The sequence below is a fragment of the Pleurodeles waltl genome, chromosome 8, assembly GCF_031143425.1.
Source record: "Pleurodeles waltl isolate 20211129_DDA chromosome 8, aPleWal1.hap1.20221129, whole genome shotgun sequence".
Taxonomy (NCBI): Eukaryota; Metazoa; Chordata; class Amphibia; order Caudata; family Salamandridae; genus Pleurodeles; species Pleurodeles waltl.
Genome location: NC_090447.1, coordinates 510112869 through 510135994, shown reverse-complemented (window position 1 = coordinate 510135994; position 23126 = coordinate 510112869). Strand labels below are relative to the sequence as shown.

Below are 23126 nucleotides of genomic sequence, written 5' to 3'. Positions count from 1 at the left end.
CATGGTTGTCATGTTGTCTGTTTTTATAAGAACATTTTTTTTTTTTTTTTTAAGAAGATGTTGAAAAGCTTTGAGGGCAAGGAACACAGCTAATAACTCTAAATGGTTTATGTGTAGCTGTTTCTGTTTGACATACCATTGCCCTTGAATGCTGTGATTGTTTAGGTGAGCTCCCCAACCAATCATTGATGCATCTGTTGTAATTATGGTCTGAGGCACAGGGTCTTGAAATGACCGCCCCTTGATTAGGTTGCTGCGATTCCACCACTGAAGTGACATATGTGTTTGGCGGTCTACCAACACTAGATCTTCAAGTTGACCGTGTGCTTGTGACCATTGTTGTGCAAGGCACTGTTGTAAGGGCCTCATGTTTAATCTTGCATGTGGGACTATTGCAACGCAAGACGCCATCATTCCTAGTATTTTCTTGACAAATCTTACAGTGTATTTTTGATTTGGGTGTATAAGTGGAATTAGATTTTGAAAAGCTTGTATCCTTTGTGTCTTTTGATACGCTAGAGCTAGTTGAGTATTTAGGATAGCACCTAAATACAGTTGTACTTGTGCTGGCTGAAGGTGTGACTTTTGGTAGTTTATAGAAAAACCTAGCGTATGCAGAGTTTCTATCACATACTGTGTATGATTTTGACATTATGGACGATTGCTTGATTTTATTAGCCAATCGTCTAGATATGGAAATACATGGATATGTTGTCTCCTTAGGTAGGCTGCTACTACTGCTAAGTACTTTGTGAATACCGTTGGAGCTGTTGTTATGCCGAAAGATAACATTTTTAATTGGTAGTGTTTTCCTTGTATAACAAACGAGATATTTTCTGTGGGCTAGATGGATGGGTATGTGGAAATACGCATCTTTGAGGTCTAATGCTGTCACAAAGTCTTGTTTTTGTAGCAGTGGGATAACATCTTGCAGAGTTACCATGTGGAAATGTTCTGATATGATACAGAGATTTAGTGGCCTGAGGTCTAATACTGGCCTGAGGATACCATCTTTTTGGGGAATTAGGTAGTATAGTGAGTAAACTCCTGTTACTAATTGAGACTGTGGAACTAACTATTGCTTGTTTGAGTAGTAGAGATTAAACCTCTTGTTGTAACAGAACTGTATGTTCTGGGGTTAATTTGGGATACCTTGGTGGAAAAGTAGGAGTGTTTATCAATTCTAGGCAATAGCCATTGCGGATAACTGATAACACCCAGTTGTCTGTTGTGATATTGTCCCAATGTGTGTGGAACTGTTGTAGTCTTCCCCCACAAGAGATGTGTGAAATGGAAGGGAGTGGGGAAAGTCACTGTTTTGGTTGTGTTGCTGGTTGTTTAGAGGTTTGAAATTTACCTCTATTTCTAGAGTATTGTCCTTTATATGTGCCTCTAAACCCACCTCGCTGGTACTGGGTTTGATAAGTTGGTTGTGCCTGTGAGATTGATGCCTCTGAGGATTGTGGTCTAAAACCTCCTCGAAACTGAGGCTTACGAAATGACCCCCTAGATGGTGTAGAATAGAGAGCACTCATTGCCTTGGCTGTATCTGAGTCCTTTCGTAATTTTTCTATTGGTGTGTCTACCTCTGGTCCAAAAAGATGTTTCTTATCAAAAGGCATGTTTAACACAGCCTGTTGGATTTCTGGTTTAAAACCAGAGGAGTGCAGCCGTGCATGTCCACGAATAGTAACTGCTGTGTTCACACTCCTTGCAGCTGTATCAGGTGCATCAAGGGCAGATCTTATTTGGTTGTTACTGATAGCCTGCCCTTCCTCTAATACCTGTTGTGCCCTCTTCTGGTGCTCTTTGGGGAGATGCTGTATGATGTCCTGCATCCCATCCCAATGGGCTCTATCGTAATGAGCTAGTAGTGCCTGGGAATTAGCTATCCTCCACTGGTTTGCTGCCCGGGTCTCCACTCTCTTTCCTGCAGCGTCAAATTTCCTGCTCTCCGAATCAGGAGGGGGTGCATCTCCTGAGGACTGGCTATTTGCCCTTTTTCGTGTAGCACTAACTAATACTGAATCAGGAGGCATCTGATGGGTGATATAATCAGGGTCAGAGGATGCAGGCTTATACTTTTTTTTTCTATTCTAGGTGCTATTATCCTTGCTTTCACTGGCTAATTACAAATTTGGTCTGCGTGCTTTACCATGCCTGGAAGCATTGGTACCTAGAATGCGTTAGGAATAACGTATTAAACAAAGTCTTCCTCTAATGGTTCTGTGTGCTTTGTTACCCCATGATAGGCTGCAGCCCTAGCTATCACCTGATTGTATACTATAGTATCCTAAAGTGGAGATGGCTTAGAGGGGTAGGCGTCTGGGTCGTTGCTTGGAATGGGATCAGGGTCATAAAGATCCCATGGATCAACACTGTCTTGTTGAGAATCAAACAAATGTGTTGGAGAATGCATTGGTGTAGGGCTGGTGTGAGCAGAGGAAGGTAGGTGCGGAGAACGAGGAAGAGAATGAGGAGGAGAAGACTGAGGAGGTGCTAGCTTCTTTTTTTGTTTTGGCACTTTAGCTGGGGGCTGTCCAGTGTCCAGTTCCTCTTGAAATGCCAGCTTTCTCTTTGTCTTTAGGGGTGGTGCTATAATGCTTCTCCCAGTTTCCTTATGGATGTGTATCCTAGATTGTCTTTCATCCATATTTTGCAAGATTGGTTCAATTTCGGACTCTTCCTCAGAGGTTTGATGGCTTTCTCGAAGTCTTTTGGAAAGTCCTTGCTCTTCTGTATAACTTGTCTTTTTCGGTTCCGAAGTTTGATGTTATTTCGGTATCGAAAATGTTGAGGAAGATCTCTGCTCCAAAACGGTCTTTCTAATTTTCGACTCCGAAACTAGTTGTTTTTTGCTGACTGAAATAGAGCTTTTGATATTTTTTTTAATCGACTCCAAAGACGTCGGAGGTGTGGTCTTTTACGGTGCTGAACCAGAGGGTCGGTCACCAACAGTCTTTTTCTGGGCCGAGTCATGGCCTTTTGGCAGTGGTGTACCCAAGGCCTTTTTTTGTTTTTTGCGTAGGGGTGCAGGGGCAGACGTACTCACATGCTGGCCGGTTTTGATGGGTCTGCCTTCTTCGGATTCCTGCTTGGACTCTGTGACTCCGAGACCGGCGAACAAAGTGATTTTCCGACAGTACTACTGCTTCAATGCTAGATGAAGAAAGCGATCGATACAATACCAACAAAAAAAGGTTTTCTAAAGTTTTCCAATTCTAAATTTTGGAGTGAAAGGAAACACGTCCAAACCCGACGGTGGAAAGAAAACAAACAATGGAGTCGATGACCATTCGCAACGGAACCAAGAGGAGGAGTCACTCGATCCAGTGACTCTAAAAGACTTCTTCGAAGAAAAACAACTTGTAACACCCCGAGCCCAACACTGGATGTCGGAATTATGTATAGCATGTGTAGCTGCGGCTAAACATGCCATCGAACACACATATATATATATCTATATCTATCTATCTATATATAAATAAAATGACACTTACCCAGTGTACATCTAAATGTCACTTACCCACTGTACATCTGTTCGTGGCATGATACGCTGCAGATTCACATGTTGTGCACTGTTCCTGCCATCTAGTGTTGGGCTCGGAGTGTTACAAGTTGTTTTTCTTCGAAGAAGTCTTTTCGAGTCACGGGACCGAGTGACTCCTCCCTTTCGGCTCCATTGCGCATGGGCGTCAACTCCATCTTAGATTGTTTTCCCCGCAAAGTGTGAGGTAGGAGTTGGTAAAGTAAGGATACTAGAGGTGCCCATGCAATGGAGTAGAAATGTATGTACATAGTGTGTAGTAAAGGAATATTTGTTTACATATTTACAATTTACATGCAACTATGAATGGCTACAGGCTCCCGGGGAGGTGGGAGGGTGCATGTGAATCTGCAGCATATCATGCCAAGAACAGATGTACACTGGGTAAGTGATATTTTCCGTTCTATGGCATGTGTAGCTGCAGATACACATGCTGTGCATAGAATACAAAGCAGTAATCTCCCCAAAAGTGGTGGTCAGCCTGTAGGAGTTGAAGTTGTCTGAAATAATGTTCTTAATACAGCCTGTCCTACTGTGGCTTGTCGTGTTGCTAACACATCTACACAGTAATGCTTAGTAAATGTATGGGGCGTAGACCAGGTGGCTGCCTTACAAATCTCTGTCATTGGTATATTACCAAGAAAAGTAATTGTGGCGCCTTTCTTTCTAGTGGAGTGGGCCCTTGGTGTAATGGGTAATTCTCTTTTAGCTGTAAGGTAACAGGTTTGAATGCATATAACTATCCATCTGGCAATACCCTGTTTGGATATAGGATTACCTGCATGAGGTTTTTGGAAATCTACGAACAATTGTTTTGTTTTACGAAATTGTTTCGTTCTGTCAATGTAATACATTAGCGCTCTTTTTATGTCTAATGTATGCAATGCCCTTTCAGCTACTGAGTCTGGTTGTGGAAGGAAGACTGGGAGTTCCAGAGTTTGGTTTAGATGGAACGGTGATATGACTTTTGGTAAAAATTGTGGATTTGTACGGAGAACCACATTATGTTTATGGATTTGTATAAAGGGCTCTTGAATAGCAAACGCCTGTATTTCACTAACTCTTCGAAGTGATGTGATGGCTATTAGAATGGCTACTTTCCAAGTCAAAAATTGACAAGAATGCATGGGTTCAAATGGTGGGCCCATGAGTCGTGTTAATACAATATTAAGATTCCACGAAGGTACTGGTGGTGTCCTTGGGGGTATGATTCTTTTTAGTCCTTCCATAAAGGCTTTGATAACTGGGATTCTAAAAAGCGATTTTGTATGTTTAATCTGCAGATAAGCAGATATTGCAGTGAGATGGATTTTAATGGAAGAAAAGGATAGATTTGACTTTTGTAAGTGTAGTAAATAACTTACAATGTTTTGTGTGGAGGCGTCTAACAGCATAATTTGATTAGCCTGGCAGTAGCAAACAATTTTTTTCCATTTGTTAGCGTAACAATGTCTTGTAGTAGGTTTTCTAGCCCGTTTGATGACCTCCATACATTCTTGTGTAAGGTCTAGATGTCCGAATTCTAAGACTTCAGGAACCAGATTGCTAGATTGAGCGATGCTGGATTTGGGTGTCTGATCTGTTGTTTGTGTTGAGTTAACAGATCTGTTCTGTTTGGTAGTTTGATATGAAGCACTACTGACCAATCTAGTAGTGTTGTGTACCAAGGTTGTCGTGCTCAAGTTGGTGCTATTAGTATTAGTTTGAGTTTGTTTTGACTCAATTTGTTTACGAGATACGGAAGGAGTGGGAGAGGGGGAAAAGCATAAGCAAATATCCCTGACCAACTCATCCATAACGCATTGCCCTTGGAGTGAGGCTGTGGGTACCTAGATGCGAAGTTTTGGCATTTTGCGTTTTCTTTTGTTGCGAATAGGTCTATTTGCAGTGTTCCCCAGTTTTGGAAGTAGGGTTGTAGTATCTGGGGATGAATTTCCCATTCGTGGATCTGATGGTGATCCCGACTGAGATTGTCGACTAACTGGTTTTGAATTCCTGGTATGTATTGCGCTATTAGGCGAATTGTGAATCGCCCAATGCCAAATCTTTTGTGCTAAGAGACAACTGTGTTGAGTGTGTCCCTCCCTGTTTGTTTAGGTAATACATTGTTGTCATGTTGTCTGTTTTGACAAGAATGTGTTTGTGGGCTATTAGTGGTTGAAATGCTTTCAACGCTAGAAAGACTGCTAATAGTTCTAACTGATTTATATGAAGTTGTTTCTGCGGAGTGTCCCATTGTCCCTGGATGCTGTGTTGGTTGAGGTGTGCTCCCCACCCTAACATGGAAGCATCTGTTGTGATCACGTATTGAGGCACTGGGTCTTGGAAAGGCCGCCCTTGGTTTAAATTTATAGGATTCCACCATTGAAGCGAGGTGTATATTTGGCAGTCTATCAACACTAGATCTTGAAGTTGACCCTGTGCTTGTGACCATTGTGTTGCTAGGCACTGTTGTAAGGGCCGCATGTGTAATCTTGCATTTGGGACAATGCCTATCCATGAGGACATCATGTCTAGTAGTTTCATCACTAATTTTACCTGAAACTTTTGGTTTGGGTGCATGCTTTGTATTACGTTTTGGAATGCTTGTACCCTTTGTGGACTTGGAGTGGCAATCCCTTTTTTTTGTGTTGATTGTTGCTCCTAAGTATTGTTGTATTTGACACAGCTGTAAGTGAGATTTTTGGTAGTTTAGTGAGAAACCTAGTTTGTGAAGGGTTTCTATGACGTATTTTGTGTGTTGAAGGCACTGTTCCTGCGTGTTGGTCTTGATTGACCAATCGTCTAGATACGGGAATATGTGTATGTGCTGTCTTCTGATATGGGCTGCTACTACTGCAAGGCATTTTGTAAATACCCTTGGTGCTGTTGTTATCCCGAATGGTAACACTTTGAATTGGTAATGTACTCCTTGGATACAAACCTTAAGTATTTCCTGTGTGAAGGATGTATGAGTGTATGGAAGTACGCATCCTTGAGATCTAATGTTGACATGTAGTCTTGTTGTTTGAGCAGGGGGATTACATCTTGAAGTGTCACCATGTGAAAGTGATCTGATTTGATGTAAAGATTTAGCGTTCTGAGATCTAAGATAGGTCTCAGAGTTTTGCCCTTTTGGGGTATTAGAAAATACAGGGAATAAACACCTGTTCCTTTCTGATGGTTGGGTACCAGTTCTATTGCGTCTTTTTGCAACAACGCTTGGACTTCTAGTTGTAATAGATCCAAGTGCTGTTTGGACATGTTGTGTGTTCTTGGAGGCACATTTGGTGGTAATTGTAGGAATTCTATGCAATAACCATGTTGGATAATGGCTAGGACCCACAAGTCTGTTGTTATTTCTTCACAGTTTTGGTAAAACTCTGCGAGTCTCCCCCCCACTGGTGTTATGTGTTGGGGATTTGGGACACTGAAGTCACTGTTTATTTTGAGGGGTGTTTGGGCTTTGGAACTTTCCTCTAGTTTTAGGGAACTGTCCACCTTCTGTATTGTCCACGAAAGCCTCCTCTGATACTGGCCCTGGTATGTGGGTCTGGTTTGTGAGCTTGAGGGTTCTGTGCTTTGGGCCCGAAACCCCCCTCTAAATTGTGTCTTCCTAAATGTGCCTCTGCTCTGTGGGGAGTAGAACGCGCCCATGGCCTTGGCCGTATCCGTGTCCTTCTTTAGCTTCTCTATAGCTGTGTCCACCTTCGGCCCAAACAACTGTTGTCCATTAAAAGGCATATTAAGCACAGCCTGTTGGATTTCGGGCTTAAACCCGGAGGTGCGTAGCCATGCGTGTCTCCGAATAGTGACCGCTGTATTCACAGTTCTTGCAGCTGTGTCCGCTGCATCCATTGCCAATCGTATCTGGTTGTTCGAGACACTTTGGCCCTCTTCCACCACTTGTTGTGCACGTTTTTGGAACTCCTTGGGCAGATGTTCTATAAAGTGCTGCATTTCATCCCAATGAGCTCTGCCAATTCCCAGGCTTTATTGTCAAGATATGACAATGTGCCATTGATTGGCCGCTTGTGCTGCAACTCTTTTCCCCGCTGCATCAAACTTTCGACTTTTTGTCAGGTGGTGGTGCATCTCCAGAGGTGTGTGAATTAACCCTTTTACGTGCTGCGCCTACTACTACTGAGTCAGGTGTCAGTTGCTGTGTGATGTATACAGGGTCTGTAGGGGGAGGCTTGTACTTTTTCTCCACCCTAGGTGTGATGGCTCTGCCTTTGACGGGTTCTTGAAATACTTGTTTCGGGTGCTTCAACATCCCTGGTAACATTGGGAGACTTTGGTACTGACTGTGTGTTGACGACAAAGTATTAAATAAAAAGTAATCCTCAATGGGTTCTGCGTGCAGTGCCACATTGTGAAAAGCCGCTGCTCTGGACACCACTTGCGTGTAGGCAGTACTGTCTTCAGGTGGTGATGGTCTTGCTGGGTAGCAGTCCGGACTATTATCTGATACTGGTGCATCATATAGATCCCATACATCTGGGTCATCCTGGCTGATCCCTGTGTCCGTTGGTGATTGCATCATAGGGGGGGTTGCAATTGGTGACAGTTGCGGTGAGTGGTGTGGTGATGGTTGTGGCGAAGAGTGAGGTGGAGTTACTGCTTTTGCCACTTTTGCTTGTGGTTGTTTTTCTTTGTCTTGGAAAGCAAGTTTCCTTTTCATCCTTATAGGAGGGAGAGTTCTTATTTTCCCTGTTTCCTTTTGAATATGGAGCCTTCTTTGTGTATAATCTGGCTCCCCTGCTTCTAGCTCTTGTCCAAATCTATGGCCTTGTAGTTGTTCTGAAAGGCCTTGTTCTTGGGAGTAGGAGCTTGTTTTCGGCTCCGAAGCTGGGTGTTTCGGTACCAAAACTTTTTCTACAGTCTTTTTTGGCTCCGAAGCCACTTTTTTAGGTTTCGGTGTGCCGATCTCTCGGTGCCGACTTAACTCGGAGCCGGTCTCTCGGTGTCGAGTCTGGTCTGAGCCAGGTTCTCGTTGTCGAGTATGCTCTGTGGCGGGATCTCGACCGGAGTCGGATGACTGGGACACGTGTGTGCCCTTTTTCGGTGCCGATGGATGGTCACTGATTTTACGGGTTGAGCCATGGCCTGCCGGCGGTGGCGTCCCCTGGGCCGGTTTACTCAAGGTTTTTGGTGCCTGCTCTGTTTCAGGCTCGTTCGCGTCCGAGTCAGCGATGGAGAAAGTCTCCTCTTCCTCGACGTCGTGGTGTCCTGATGGCGCGGATGCCATTTGAAGCCTTCGTGCTCTCCGGTCCTGTAGCGTTTTCTTTGACCGAAACGCCTGACGAGCCTCTCAGGTATCCTCTTAGTGTTCAGGGGACAAACACAAATTACAGACCAGATGTTGATCTGTGTAAGGATACTGGTTGTGGCATTCGGGGCAGAAGCCGAATGGGGTCCGTTCCATTAGCCTTGAAGACAAACGCGGTCGGGCCCCGCCGGGGAATAGAAGCCCCAAAGGGCTACCGGAGCTCTTCTTGATTCGGTGTCGATCTGCGTTAACTAACCCGATACCGAACACCAACAATACCGTCGATTTTTCCGAGATTTAACTAACTTTCCGAACCGAAACACGGAGCTAAGAGGAACACGTCTGAACCCGATGGCGGAAAGAAAACAATCTAAGATGGAGTCGACACCCATGCGCAATGGGGCCGAAAGGGGAGGAGTCCCTCGATCTCATCATTCGAAAAGACTTCTTCGAAGAAAAACAACTTGTAACACTCCAAGCCCAACACTAGATGGCGGGATATGCACAGCATGTGTATCTGCAGCTACACATGCCATCGAACGTATATATATATATATATATATATATATATATATATATATATATATTCTACATGTGAAAAAGCCACCTGAATTGTAGAAGCCTCTTCATCAGTTTTAGCCCCTCCATATAAGTGTAATCCGGAATCGATAAGGAATTCATTGGCCTCCTAAGCTGTTCTTTGAAGCTGAAGGAAGCATTCTTACTCCAATCTCACTAGACAGGCCAAACCTTTGGACTACTCAAACAAGCAGAGCATGTGAGTGATACCATATGAAGGAGACTCCGGCTGGCTGAGGGGATATCTAAATCTTTCTCTCCTCAGACAGAATCAAGTTTCTTTATTAGTCAACATCATGAAGGTCCTTTTTCATCATCCAGATCCAACTGCTGGCATTTCCCCTTTGTCTGGTTAATCCCCCATATCACTGTCCTAATGATTTGTATAATTACCTATATCATGAGGTGTGAGTGAAACTGGGCGCAGCGGCACTTGTCTAAGAAAGGGCTGAGGCTGCTCTGGCAAAAAAGAGGACTGAAAAGAGGAACTGTAATTGGTGGCTAGGTTGGTGGAAGGTGAGGGTGTTGCTGGAGGGCAGGACACACAATCACCTGTTGGGGGACAACTGAATAAGGTTTCAGCTTTGGAACAGACTCCTGGAAGGTTTCCATCATTTGTTGCAGGGTACTTGGAATAATTACAACACCTGCTCAAAAGAGGGTTGTCTCAGTGCTGTCTGACCTCCGAAGGTGTCTCAGTCTCTATTAGAGTTGTCATACACTTGGTGCTCCTCAAAAGCTCCTTTGTATTCTCCATCATTAGGTGGCTAGCCATGTTCCTCTTCATTGGTGTAATAGTTCAGACCATACAGCACATCCAGCTGAGCTGTTCTGTATATGACTGCTCCTGGCATTTATGTGCACTTGCAGTTCTGGATCTAAATTATAGACTGTGAGGGGGCCTGGCCAAGATTGCGTAGCTGTAAGACCTGCGGACCCACTTCTACGACTGACCGTCGGACAGAGCATTTAAAGCGGTCACAAAAAATGGCCCACAAAGAAGTGGATACTCTGGGGGTCCTGCAAGCACTGACTGAAGTGAGGCAGGAGTGTCCGCACCCCTAAATGTGTGCACGGTGCCACACTCTATGACAGAGAGGAAGTGGACAGGCTGCTGAGGCCTCCGGCGGGCCCCCTGAGCATTGACAGAGGCAAAGGGAGGGGTCCACTCAAACTGACATGTGTGGCGAGATCCTGGTGCCAGGCCTGAGCAAGATAGGCCTGGAGATGACGTTAGCCTCAAGTGCTGTGGCCCACATGACCTGGGGTATCTGGCACTTGAGAGGCATGGGAGCAGCTCCCCAGTGGACAAGTCGGGGAGCAGCAGCTGCTGCACCTCCGCCGGAGATGCATGGTGAGTGAGCTAGGTCAAGGGGGTCTGATTAATGGAGGAAGACGTGACCCCCCCCCGAGAGACACTAAGGCATTCCTGAGTGTACTATGGCAGCCTCCGGAGTGCACCAGTAAGCAGCATAGCTCCGACTGTGGCAACTGGAGATACAGTTGAGGGCTGCAGGGAGCTGATGCTGTTGAGCCTGGGGGCCACCTTCACAAGACAAGCTTGAGGGACTGTGACTGGGAGACCAATGATCCTGAGTGCTTCGCCCAGTGGGACTGGACTGTAGCTTAACTCGTTGCCCTCTGAGCAGTCTTCATTAGGGGATATGGTGGATGTGGGAGACAGGGTGTGCAAGCTCAGCTGTATCACACAGGCATTTAAAGCTTTCTTTTTTTTTTTTTTTTTTAAATTGAGATTAGTGATTGACCGGAACCCACTATACTATTACCCTCTCGGAAATGTTAAAAGCTGTAATGAAATGGGAACCTATCGCTATCCCTGTAGCACACAATAAAGCCAGACGAGAGAAACGACAGGTGCTCGAGGGGAGAGTGGGGGAAATGGGTTGATTCATAAACTAACACGTCCCTACCGGATATGTCTGCAATTAGAGGTGGCCCTTGCCCATCTCAGTAGCCTAGATTTAGATTAGAGTATGCAGTGTTGTGCCTCCATCACTCCTTCCATATTGGGGGAGACCAATGGGGCAAGCAAGTTGCTGGCTAAGCGACAAGCTTATAGAATGCATACGATACATCTCCCAAATGGCACAGAAATAACCACGGATGTACACATAGCGAGCACCTTCCAGGACTATTATATGTCCCTATATGAGGTCCAAGACTTGTCACCTGAGGCATCAAGGTATTACTTAAGTGGGGCATATACTACCCATCTAACGCATCAACAGGCTGCCGTTCTTGACCAGACCATACGCATCAAAGTGGAAGTGACGGCTATAGCACGTTTAAACTGCTGAAATCACCAGCCCCAGATGGGTTCTCTACCTTCTTCTATAAGCAATCATACTCGATTCTGGTTTCTATTCTCTTGTGACTAACTCATTCACCGACGTCAGCACAGTCCACCCTCCACACTTGAGGCTTTCATCACAGTTAATCTCAAACCTGGGAAAGACAGGCAGCAGTGCAGTGCTCTTTCAAGTATTCTAGAGGCGAGACTGGCGCCCTGTATGCCGAGACTTGTGGATACCGATCAACTGAGTTTTGTACCGCACATGTGGTGACAACACCAAGCAGGTCCTGCTTATAGTGAATAAGGCTTAGCGCTCCTGCAAGGAGATAATACTCCTACCTCTTGATGCTCAGAGTACATATAATCAGGTGCACTGGCATTATCTGAAAGCGACAATGGCCCATTTTGGCACTGGAGATAGATTCCAGGCCTCGAATCTTAGCAACTACAGTGCTCCACAAGCAGCAGTACAAGTTAATGAGATGACCTTTGCTCCCATTCCTATCACTAGGGGGACTAGACAGGGGTGTACACTGTTACCCTTGCTGCTCTCATTGTATATGGAGCTACTGGCGCAGAGAGTGCTGGATAATTTGCACATTACTTAGGTGGGGTTGGAGAATGAGAGGCATGCCATCGGCCTCTATGATGGTGATGGGGTAGTGGCATTAGAAAACCTGCTAAAGGCCCTATCGGCCTTCCGAGAAGAACAGGGGAAGCTTTGAGCCACCACAGGCTTTCGTATTTATCTTCAGAAATAACAAACGCTTAACCTTTCGATTCAGCCTGAGGAGCTGACCCACCTCAAGTACCATTCCGATGGGTGGACAGCCCCATATCGTACCTGGGTATTCAAATGGCAGCTATACTCAAGGATATAACAAGGGTTTCTAATGCAGACCCACAGCAATCTAGCCCAATGGAAATACTACAGACTCTGCCGACCAGGCAGCTAGGGAGGCCTGGGGATCCCTAACTTCGGACACTACTACCAAGCAGCCCAGCTCCGCTTTTTGGTGGAGTCGAGTTGTTCCAAATTGGAGAAGCACTGGTGCGTTAAGGATAGAGCTGTTGCAGGCAAACACCTCTGGGAAATCCCCTTCTTGCATAGACAATAGAGGGTTTGGGGTTTATACTCAAATCTTCCATCACTAGATCCATACGCCGTGTCTGGGACCAGGTACCTACCCGCAGTGTACTGACCTCTTTTCCATTGCCTCCGACAGCCATACTTGGCAACTCTGAGTTTACGCCGTGACTCCATCCCTCTACATTAGTAGCTTGGCAGGCAGCCAGCTACCAGGCTATGCGCCACATGTTTGATGCAGATGGGCCACTCTCTGCCCAAACATGTGCCACGGCGCTCAGTGCCCGCTCACCCCCTTTGAAAGGTGGCTGCTAGCTAAAGACATGGGCTGACACCTCATCACTGAATTATACACATTTTCACAGCATACACCCACAAAGGCCAAAACAGTGGGGCAGACACAGTGAGAGCAAGAACCAGGGCAGACCCTAACACACAAGGAGTAGGAAGAGATATACTATAGGGTGAGGCATACAGCGAGCAACACTAACTGTAGGGTCTGCTATCAAGATTGCAACCTATTGGTATTTAACATTTAACACGAGTCCACTTGCATAGGGGCTACAGCAGCCGCAGGGTAGGGTGCTGGAGGGGAGTCAGGGTATCCCAGGACACCTTCTATAGTAATGTCTGAAGCTCAAGCTTTACTAGGAGGCAGTTTTAGATGACAGAGACACACTTTGATACACACGCTGCTGTGCTTCCCAGCTCACATAATCCAGGTGAGCCTTTGTTTTGCCCACTCAAATCCTGTAGGGGGCGAAACATTGGGTTTGTGCTGGAAGCAGCACTTCAGGCCATCCTATACCAGTGGGGTACAGAGAAGTTTCCTATGCATACGGTTTGGCTACATCACATGTGGTGCATATTGGGCAAAGAACGCTTGGCACTAGCACTAACTTCACACTTGGATACCAACAGGGATCTCTGGAAGCTGTACATTCCACTGCTTTCTACCGAATTCTATAAATTAACGCACCCCAGATATCTATGTATACTGCGCTTGACTAAACAGGCTGACATGACTCGAGAGAGGGGAGGGACACTCAGAGTGGACATAGCTACACCACATGTGCTAGCGACAATATAGTGGAGTATCAACAGGGGGTGAGGAAGGAAAGTGGGGTATGCTTGTGTTGCATATCTTTCTATGGTACTCCTATGCTAGCACCTCTGTTATAAATCGCACTGTTCTTGAAAGAAATAAAACATTTGAATCATAAAATATAGACTGGTAATTGGGTGGACACCCTTAAACGGCAAAGCATGAGTCACAGAAAAAGATATTAGAACCACTATAGAACCCAGGAGCCGAAACAAGCATCCTGGGACCAGTTTCGGTCTAGCACCCCTCATCGGCCAGGCTAGTTCTTGCAATGGATTTGGGCCCAGATCGCTGTCAGAGGGGTGAATGTTTGATATTGGTCAGCATTCCGTCCATAACTTGCTCTTTTTGCATTCGTTGCCCTAAGTGGGACAGGTATGCCCAGACCTGGGTCCCGTGCTCCCCATACCACTGGAGTGAAGGTAGCCAGGCTGATGAGGGCTGATACCCCAAAACCAGTCCCAAAATGCTTGTTTCTGGTCCAGGGTGGACTTGGCCTGGCAGTTAGGGCTGGACTGTTCCCATGGGAAGCAGGGTCAAGACTGATTTGCATACGGCTGGAATGACATGGGTAGCAAAAAATGATGGATTTAGGGCGAGATCTCTGTACTGTGGGTGAATGTTTGATATTGTTCAGCATTTCATCAATTACTTGTTTTTTTTTGCATTCAGTGAAATATATAGACAGGAGAAACCAAACCCATCCACTCATGACTTGCGGAAGTGAGGGATAGGTGTGGTAATTCGAGAGAACCTACTATAATTCTAAACAAGTTTTGTGTCGCCTCCTGCAGAAATGTGTCTCGATTTAATAGTAAGTGGTTAGTCAGGAAGGGTGTGACAAGGGAGCACAAAAGATGTGAGAACCTAAAATCAGGAAATACAGAGTGTAATTGGTCGTTTGTTGATAACTTGGTTAACGTGGTTGTGAGTGTTATTTATCTGTAAGCTTTCTTTATCAGCTTCATGAAGAAGTTGTGTTGGTTGTGTTCCTGAAAAAAAGCAAACCCTCAGTAGTCCAACTGGATGCAAATCGCCTGTTTCATATCACATTTATTCTCTTACGTGTGCACCCCACTGAATGAGTGGGGACTAGAACAGAGGGATTCCAACCCAGGCAGTTTGATTACATAAGGGCAAGCATTGTATAATTTTACTGGTATGTAAAGGTATTTATTGCAATAAAAATACCCATCTGTGAATGTTGTTCTGTAGCATTAGTACTTTTATACAAATCATGTGTTATTTGGAAATTCTCCCAAACAGAACTATGAATCCTCCAATAAAAAAAAAAAAAAAAAAAAAAAAAAAAAAACAGAACGTAGCACTATCTAGGCCTTGCCCAGCAGAGATTTTCATTTCCACACCACAGCTTTTGTACCAAGTGCTCCCACTCCCACAGTCACAACCTCGTCAGCTTTATCCTACAGCAAAATTTGGAAACAAACATGCAATGTATACTATACTACCATATAGTGAGAGCCTGCTAAAAAACATCCATATGTTGGCAACTAACATTTTTTAAGAGAAACTATGGATAGCCAGTTTTAGTTCATTTACTGTACCTTTGATGGAGCAACAGCAGCTGCAGTTCTTAACGGATACTGTGAATTGTATGCGGGTGATTGATTGTAGAAGACTGCTGGCCCGGATGTGGAGACTGAAAGAAATACAAAAGACAAGGAGGTCAATTCATTTAGAACATGCACACATTATGCGCAACTCTATTCCACTGTGCTACATATCCGAGAACCAACTTCTAGGAGCCTCAAAGCAAGATTAGAATTACCTTCTGATCAAAGTAACCAGTATGTGTATAGACCTCATAAATGGCCCAGATCCACATACTATCTTCCTCTTGCCTAATCTTCGCCATAGTCCCACTACATACCTTTACTTCAACAGCAACACATCAAATGTTACTGGATAAAAACAAATTGCCTTATTTTTGATCCTAAGAAGGTTGGGGGGGGTGGGGGGGGGGGGGGGGGGGGAAGAAGGTCCAAAACTATTTAACTTCACCTAGCTAAAGAAACTGTTTTCACCGGATTTCAAACTTACAATAACATTTTAACAAGTAATGGAACTCAGCGAGTGATAGTTCACATCATTATCTGGAATTCAGCAAATGTGCTGCAAGAACAACCTGGGCAAAGTGAATGCAAACACTAAAACTAGTATACAATATTATTATGACGAAGTCTACATGACTGCATACTGTGATGTGATGTCTGTAGATAAGATCCGACTTATCGTTGGTTACAATGTTTCTTCTCATGGGTATAGTGATCTGAATACTAAATAGGTCTTTCTTTGAATCAATCAGAGTTCTATAATTTAACTGGGGGTGGTCTGACGTAAAGGCATAAAAAGGATCACAGTAGAGGAAACCTAATTGCACTTTTAGGTCTTGAATTTTACTGGCATGAGATTCAAGACTGTATTCCCGTGTACGAGCGAAGCTAAAGAGGCAAGACTGATGTGAATATTTCCACCACAAGGGCCAGAGTTTGGGAGATTGTTTATATTCAATAGTGTGCCCCACATAAACAATGAAGGAATGACGTTCAGGTTGATAAGGCAATCTGAAATTAATTGAGGAACAGAGGGAATAGGATCCATAACGAGCCTATTTCAATCGGGTAATATCGAGAAACATAACGTATATACAGTGGCTCAAAAGCATGGCATAAAAGATAAAACAATAGCTGTGCCAGAGAGTAACACATTTAGGTCAGAATTAACAACATGAACTTTAACCTTTGTACTGCCCTATTAAATGAATGTACGTGGATTAGTACACCAGTTCAAAATTAGATGTTTTATTGGGTCATGTTTAATTTCATTTGCATGGCATTGATAAGTTTGTCTTTAAGATGAATAAACCCTAAAGCAGCAATGAAGTGAAAAATACATGTTTTTTCATACAATCATAATGCAGATGAAGCAACCCATAATGGTTAAGGCACACTGCATTGAAACAAGAGAAATGGGCTTGAGCTATGTAGTCTTAATTCTGAAAACCTTTGATTTTATAGCCAGGCCAGATGAATTTATTTGGATGTTAATATAACAGAATGGATATGGTTACCAAGTAACCGCTATTCTCGGGAGGGTGGCAGTACTGACCTGTGTTACTGTTGTTCCGTCAGACAGATGCGCAAAGCTCTGAAACTAGCTAGCTAGACCAGATTAAAACAGGCACTATTGGTAGGAGTTGGGTCTCACAACAATTGTTCCTTAAAACTGGACATATATAAACCCACCAAAATATCACTGGGGCAAAAGTACAGAGATACCTCTTCCCCAGGGTCTCGGGCATCTACAGATGCCAGACATTTAAGTTTTCTATGGTTTTAGGCTCCAAACGTGCAAGACGAGGTTTCAAAACAAACTGCTCTAGGCAAAATTAACACACCAGGAACATTGAGAAATAACACCATCATGCATGTTTAAACTCAGCACGCCTCAAAGGTTCCAATAGTGTATGGCAGGCCCTAATGCCTTCGACTGGCTGGGTTGAGTCTGAGAATATGGGGTTCCTGAATTTTCAAGCTGAAAAGCTTGCAAAGCTGACATTTTGGTTATGCCCCTGTCGCATAGGATAAATGGTAAGGAGCATGGATATTGATTATACCGGCTTCCTGAGTGTGAATGCCAGGCATGCACAAGCACTTATCCTAATCTTTCTTTGATACTACACAAGCCACGGTCCTCTTTTTCTCCAAGAACAATCATAGAACTGGACCAAATGCTCTCGCTCTCTCATTCATTGCAAGCTTTGACATTCTCCAACAATTTGTTTGTCTCAATGACCTATCTCACTTCTATTGTCCCTTCTTCTAATCACTTTGGGGGTCATTACAACATTGGCGGTAAAAGCCGCTTACAGCCGTGCAGAAGACTGCCAACACACCGCCGCGGCATTCTGCCACGGTCATTATGACCCACAGCTCGGAATCCGCCAAAATTTAGACACCCACACAAGTCCGACACACCAAAGGTCAGTGATAAACTGGTGAAAACAAAACCTCCATCGTCACACCAACAGGAATACGCCCACACTATCACGACCCACTTCTTTCAACCGCGGTATTCTATTGGCAGTACACACCGCCGTGCTCAAAATACACTCACACATACAAAACACATCCACATTGGACAATTCGAAATACACACACCTGATACACATACACATACCACTCCCACACACCCAATACAATATAAAACCCACATCACCCACAAACCCCTATGACAACAACTGCGACTGAAGGCCACAGAGAGACACCACCATCTACAAACGAGCATCCACAGGCAATCAACACCAACACTGACACAACATCCACGCACCTCACACAACAAACCACTAAATATCACCCCACACATCACAACATACACCAACCCCACACATCACCCACACCACCCTATGGCACGGCAAAGACATCCCAGGTTCTCTGAGGAGGAGCGCAAGGTCATGGTGGAGGAAATCATCCGGGTAGAGCCACAGCTATTCGGATCACAGGTGCAGCACACCTCCATAGCTAGGAAGCTGGAGCTATGGCGAAGAATAGTGGACAGGGTAAACGCAGTGGGACAGCACCAAAAAAATAGGGATGACATCAGGAAGAGGTGGAACGACCTACGGGGGAAGGTGCGTTCCGTGGTCTCCAGACACCACCTTGCGGTTCAGAGGACTGGTGGCGGACCCCCATCTTGTCCCCCACTACTAACATGGGAGGAGCAAGTCTTGGCTATTCTGCATCCTGAGGGCCTCGCAGGAGTAGCTGGAGGAATGGACTCTGGTAAGTCAAATCTTTACTACTATATCCCCCACCCTACCTGCATCCCATCACATACCCCCACCCTCGCCCCCATCACTCCAACTCCTCACAAATGTCCCAATATCACAAACCACCCATCCCAACACCAAGCCCTGCATTCAACAACAAAGCATGGACACCCATCACCAAAGCATGGCCACTACACATACACCCCCCAAACCATCATCACACAAGGTCCCACACAGGAATGCAAGCACTGGGGTACAGGGTCACCCACCCATTGTACACCATGGCACACACAGATGCAATAATCATGCTTTTACACCCCTGCAGGACCGCTATCCAACGTCAATGGACAGGAGGGTCCAGACATATCCACACCACCAACAGAAGAGGCCCACAGTGAGGACAGCAGCTCTGTCCAACTGGATCTAGACGACCAGCCCGGCCCATCTGGGACCTCGGGACAGTCGGTTCCCCTGACACAGTCACAGGCCACCACAGAGTTTCCCCACTCTGGAAACACCAGAACAGCACCCACCCAGCGGGCCCATACCTCTGTCCCCAGGACACGTCAATCAGCAGTGTGTCCACCACTACAGGGAACCCAGGCGAACCCACCACCCCAACAAAAGGGGAACTGGGAGGGCTGCTGTGCGACAGGAGGAGGACAGGCCCAGGGAACCCACTCTCCACGAGGCCCTCTCCAACATCATGGGAGTCTACCATCATTCCCAGGATACAATGGCAACGGTACTGGCCAAGTTTCAGGAGACTGAGCGGCTGCAGGAGGGACAGTATTTGGGCTTCAGGGAGGAACTCAAATCCATCAATTCCACCCTGGGCACCATCGTAGGGGTGCTGAAGGAAGTCCTCAACACCAGGAGGGACACTGTGGTACAACAAGGGGCCCCTGACACTAGCCTCGATAATGAACTGCCCACCACCTCCGCCGGCGCTAGTGGACAGGAGGCACCGCCACAGGACCACCACACCAGCACCCTACCCCCTGCAGATGGAGAACCACCCTGCAAACGGTCCCTGAGACCCAGGACAAAGACAGAGAACAATGCCAAGACCCCGCCAAGAAATGAGACCACCCTGATTGTCATCCTTTTGTCCCACCTTGTCACCCTGTCCATCCTCAAACTGCCCCAGCTCCACTTCCTATGCCCCTTTGGACAATGCACCTGTGAGGCTAATAGACTGGACTCTGCCATGGACATTCCTCCACCATCACCTCTCACCATTTTACAACCCCCTCCAATACTGAGCACTAAAATAAACACTCTTAAAGCACAAAACTATCTGAAGTCTGTCTGTGATTTCGAATTAGTGTATTGGCAATTACAGTGACAAAATGCTCTTTCAAATGTTATGTCAACATACCTATGTCACACAACTCTAGTCCATGAGGAAACAAAGCAGATGTCACACAGTGGGACCCACATCTGTGAAATGGTAAGGGAAAGTGACAACTCAGTGACCATACACTGGGTGAAAAGGACAGACAGTAGAGAGGTAGTAGTGTTAAAGTACATGTAGCAGGCAGGTTTGTCTTCTTACCTGTGTCTCACTGGAAGTATTGCAGGATCACCGAGTTCCTGTTGTCGATGTCCTCTTCTTCTGCTTCCTCATCTTCACTGGCCACAGGCTCCACAGCTGCCACAACACCTCCATCTGGACCATCCTCCTGCAGAAAAGGCACCGGTCGTCGCAAAGCCAAGATGTGAAGCATGCAGCAGGCCACGATGATCTGGCACACCTTCTTTGGTGAGTAGAATAGGGAACCACCTGTCATATGTAGGCACCAGAACCTGGCCTTCAGGAGGCCGAAGGTCCGCTCTATAATCCTCCTAGTTCTCCCATGGGCCTCTCATTGTAGCGTTCCTCTGCCCTTGTCCTGGGATTCCTCACTGGGGTCAGTAGCCATGACGGGTTGGGGTAACCAGAGTCACCTGCAAATGGCGAGGGACAACTGTTAGACACACACTAACTCTTAGGGATATCCCCAGACAACTATTCCCACTGATTTGGTTCCAGGTGCTCACCTAATAGCCACACACTGTGCCTCTGGAGTTGCCCCATCACATAAGGGATGGTGCTATTCTGCAGGATGTAAGCGTCATGCACTGAGCCAGGAAATTTGGCATTAACATGGGAGATGTACTGGTCTGCCAAACGCACCATCTGCACATTCATCGAATGATAACTCTTCCGGTTTCTGTACACCTTTCCACTCTTGCGGGGGGGACCAAGGCCACATGGGTCCCATCAATGGCACCTATGATGTTGGGGATATGTCCCAGGGCATAGAAGTCACCTTTCACTGTGGGCAAATCCTCTACCTGAGGGAAAACAATGTAGCTCCGCATGTGTTTCAGCAGGGCAGACAACACTCTGGACAACACGTTGGAAAACATAGACTGGGACATCCCTGATGCTATGGCCACTGTTGTTTGAAATGACCCACTTGCAAGGAAATGGAGTACTGACAGCACCTGCACTTGAGGGGGGATTCCTGTGGGATGGCGGATGGCTGACATCAGGTCTGGCTCCAACTGGGCACACAGTTCCAGGATTGTGGCACGAACAAGCCTGTAGGTGATGATCACATGTCGCTCTTCCATTGTCGACAGGTCCACCAGCGGTCTCTACACGGGAGGATGCCGCCATCTCCTCACATGCCCCAGCGGACGGTGCCTATGGAGGAGAACAGCGAGCAGAGAGTCGACCAACTCTGAGATACGTACACACAGCTTACTCAGAAAGCTATTCATAAACCGAAATTTGCCTGTATGTGTTGAGCCAAGGCCTAGGTATGTGTGACGCAGTAAAAAATAAAGCCATGTGGGCCCCTGAAATGGCGGCTGCCTGGCCTGTAAAGTGGGACAGTGTGATATGAGGTAACTGCGCTGGCGTTGTACACCGTCTCCGGAGGCGATCAAGGACACCAGCGCAATTCTGCATTGGTTAACATTGGACCCTATGGGTCCCAGGAGCCAATGACTATGTACGCCGGCAGTGACTGTACGCACCGCAGCAGACGTGACTGCCATTTTCTATCTGTTCAATCACTCGATACCCGATCTTCGACAGGAGAGGACCTACACTGCAAGTGCTGCTGTGACCTCAGTCTGTAAGAGACAATGGCTCGTGCGTCTGGGGAAAGGGCCCCTGCCTTCAACACGGAGGAGTTGGAGAAACTCGTGGATGGGGTCCTCCCCCAGTACACGCTACTCTACGGTCCTCAAGACAAGCAGGTAAGTACACTGGGAGCATGCTTATGGGCAATGCCCGTGTGGAGTGGGGTGGGTGAAAGATTTGGGGGGGGTGGATGAGGCATGCATGAAACGACGGTGAGTGCATGTGCCACATGGCAAGGGTAGGGATGCAGGCCAATGGCTGTGACGGTGCAGTTGGTAATTACTTTTCTTTTTCCCCTGTACAATTCCTGTAGGTCAGCGCCCACCAGAAGAAGGATATTTGGCGTGCCATCGCCAAGGACGTCCGGACACCTGGGGGTCTACCACAGACGAAGCACCCACTGCCAGAAAAGATGGGAGGACATTCGCCGTTGGAACAAGAAGACAGCGGAGGCCCAGTTGGGGATGGCCCATGACCCCCCCTGATGTCCAGGATGCTGGCGGTGGCGTACCCGGAGTTGGATGGGCGCTTGAGGGCAGCACAGCAGCAACAAGGGGGTGAGTACACTCTCATTCAGCTGATTCAGCGCACATTGTGGTTGTCTGGCCACTACGTCCATCACCAGCACACCCACCACCACACCCTGCTCACATGCAGTCACCACCCCCACTACCATTCACACATCCCGTGTCCTCTCCCAGTGTGTCTGTGAGCCCACCTCCCAAGGTACACAAACGCAGCCACACACCCACCCAAGAGCCATCCACCTCACAACAGCCTCCAGCCCATGCACCTTCACCCAAAGTCACCAAACGTACACCTCCTACGACCACTACCTCTTCCTCCACTCCCAAACCCCCTCCATCAACCCATCCCAGTGTTCCTAAGAAACGTTTCCTGGCCACCCTTGATCTCTTTCCCTCACCTCCCCCACCCCGTCAATCTCCTAGGGCCCGACTCTCCAGGTCCCAACCTAGCACCTCAGCCACAACATCAGCGGGACCAGTGGTGCCAGTAGTCACCGGATTCTGGAGTGCACCAGGCAGCAGGGCAGCCAGTGTGGCAAGGAGCCACAGCACGGACAGTACCCCACCTGTCAAGCATCAAAAGTTGGCCAGTGCCCGGCGGGAGAGGGGGAAGACACCAGCCACCAAAGCCGCTCCCAGGGGAACAGTTGGGATTGTGGAGTCAGCTGCGACACCTTCCAAGGTGGGGAAGGGGCACAAGAAAACCGGCAAGTCTGGGAAGATCGGCACGGCGGAGAAGACTTCCATCAGCCCCGCTGCCCAGGAGGCACCCGTCTGCAGCCCCACTG

The 23126-nt window shown here is 46.7% G+C and overlaps 1 protein-coding gene across 2 annotated transcripts in view; it reads right to left on the bottom strand.

Moving 5' to 3' along the window:
- Nucleotides 1-23126, bottom strand: part of LOC138250080 (E3 SUMO-protein ligase RanBP2-like) — an 894326-nt gene that overhangs the window by 398661 nt on the left and 472539 nt on the right. For both annotated transcript variants that reach the window (XM_069204480.1, XM_069204481.1), the window contains exon 19: nt 15449-15543. In XM_069204480.1, the coding sequence (XP_069060581.1) occupies nt 15449-15543 (95 nt within the window). The remainder of the gene's footprint in view (nt 1-15448; nt 15544-23126) is intronic.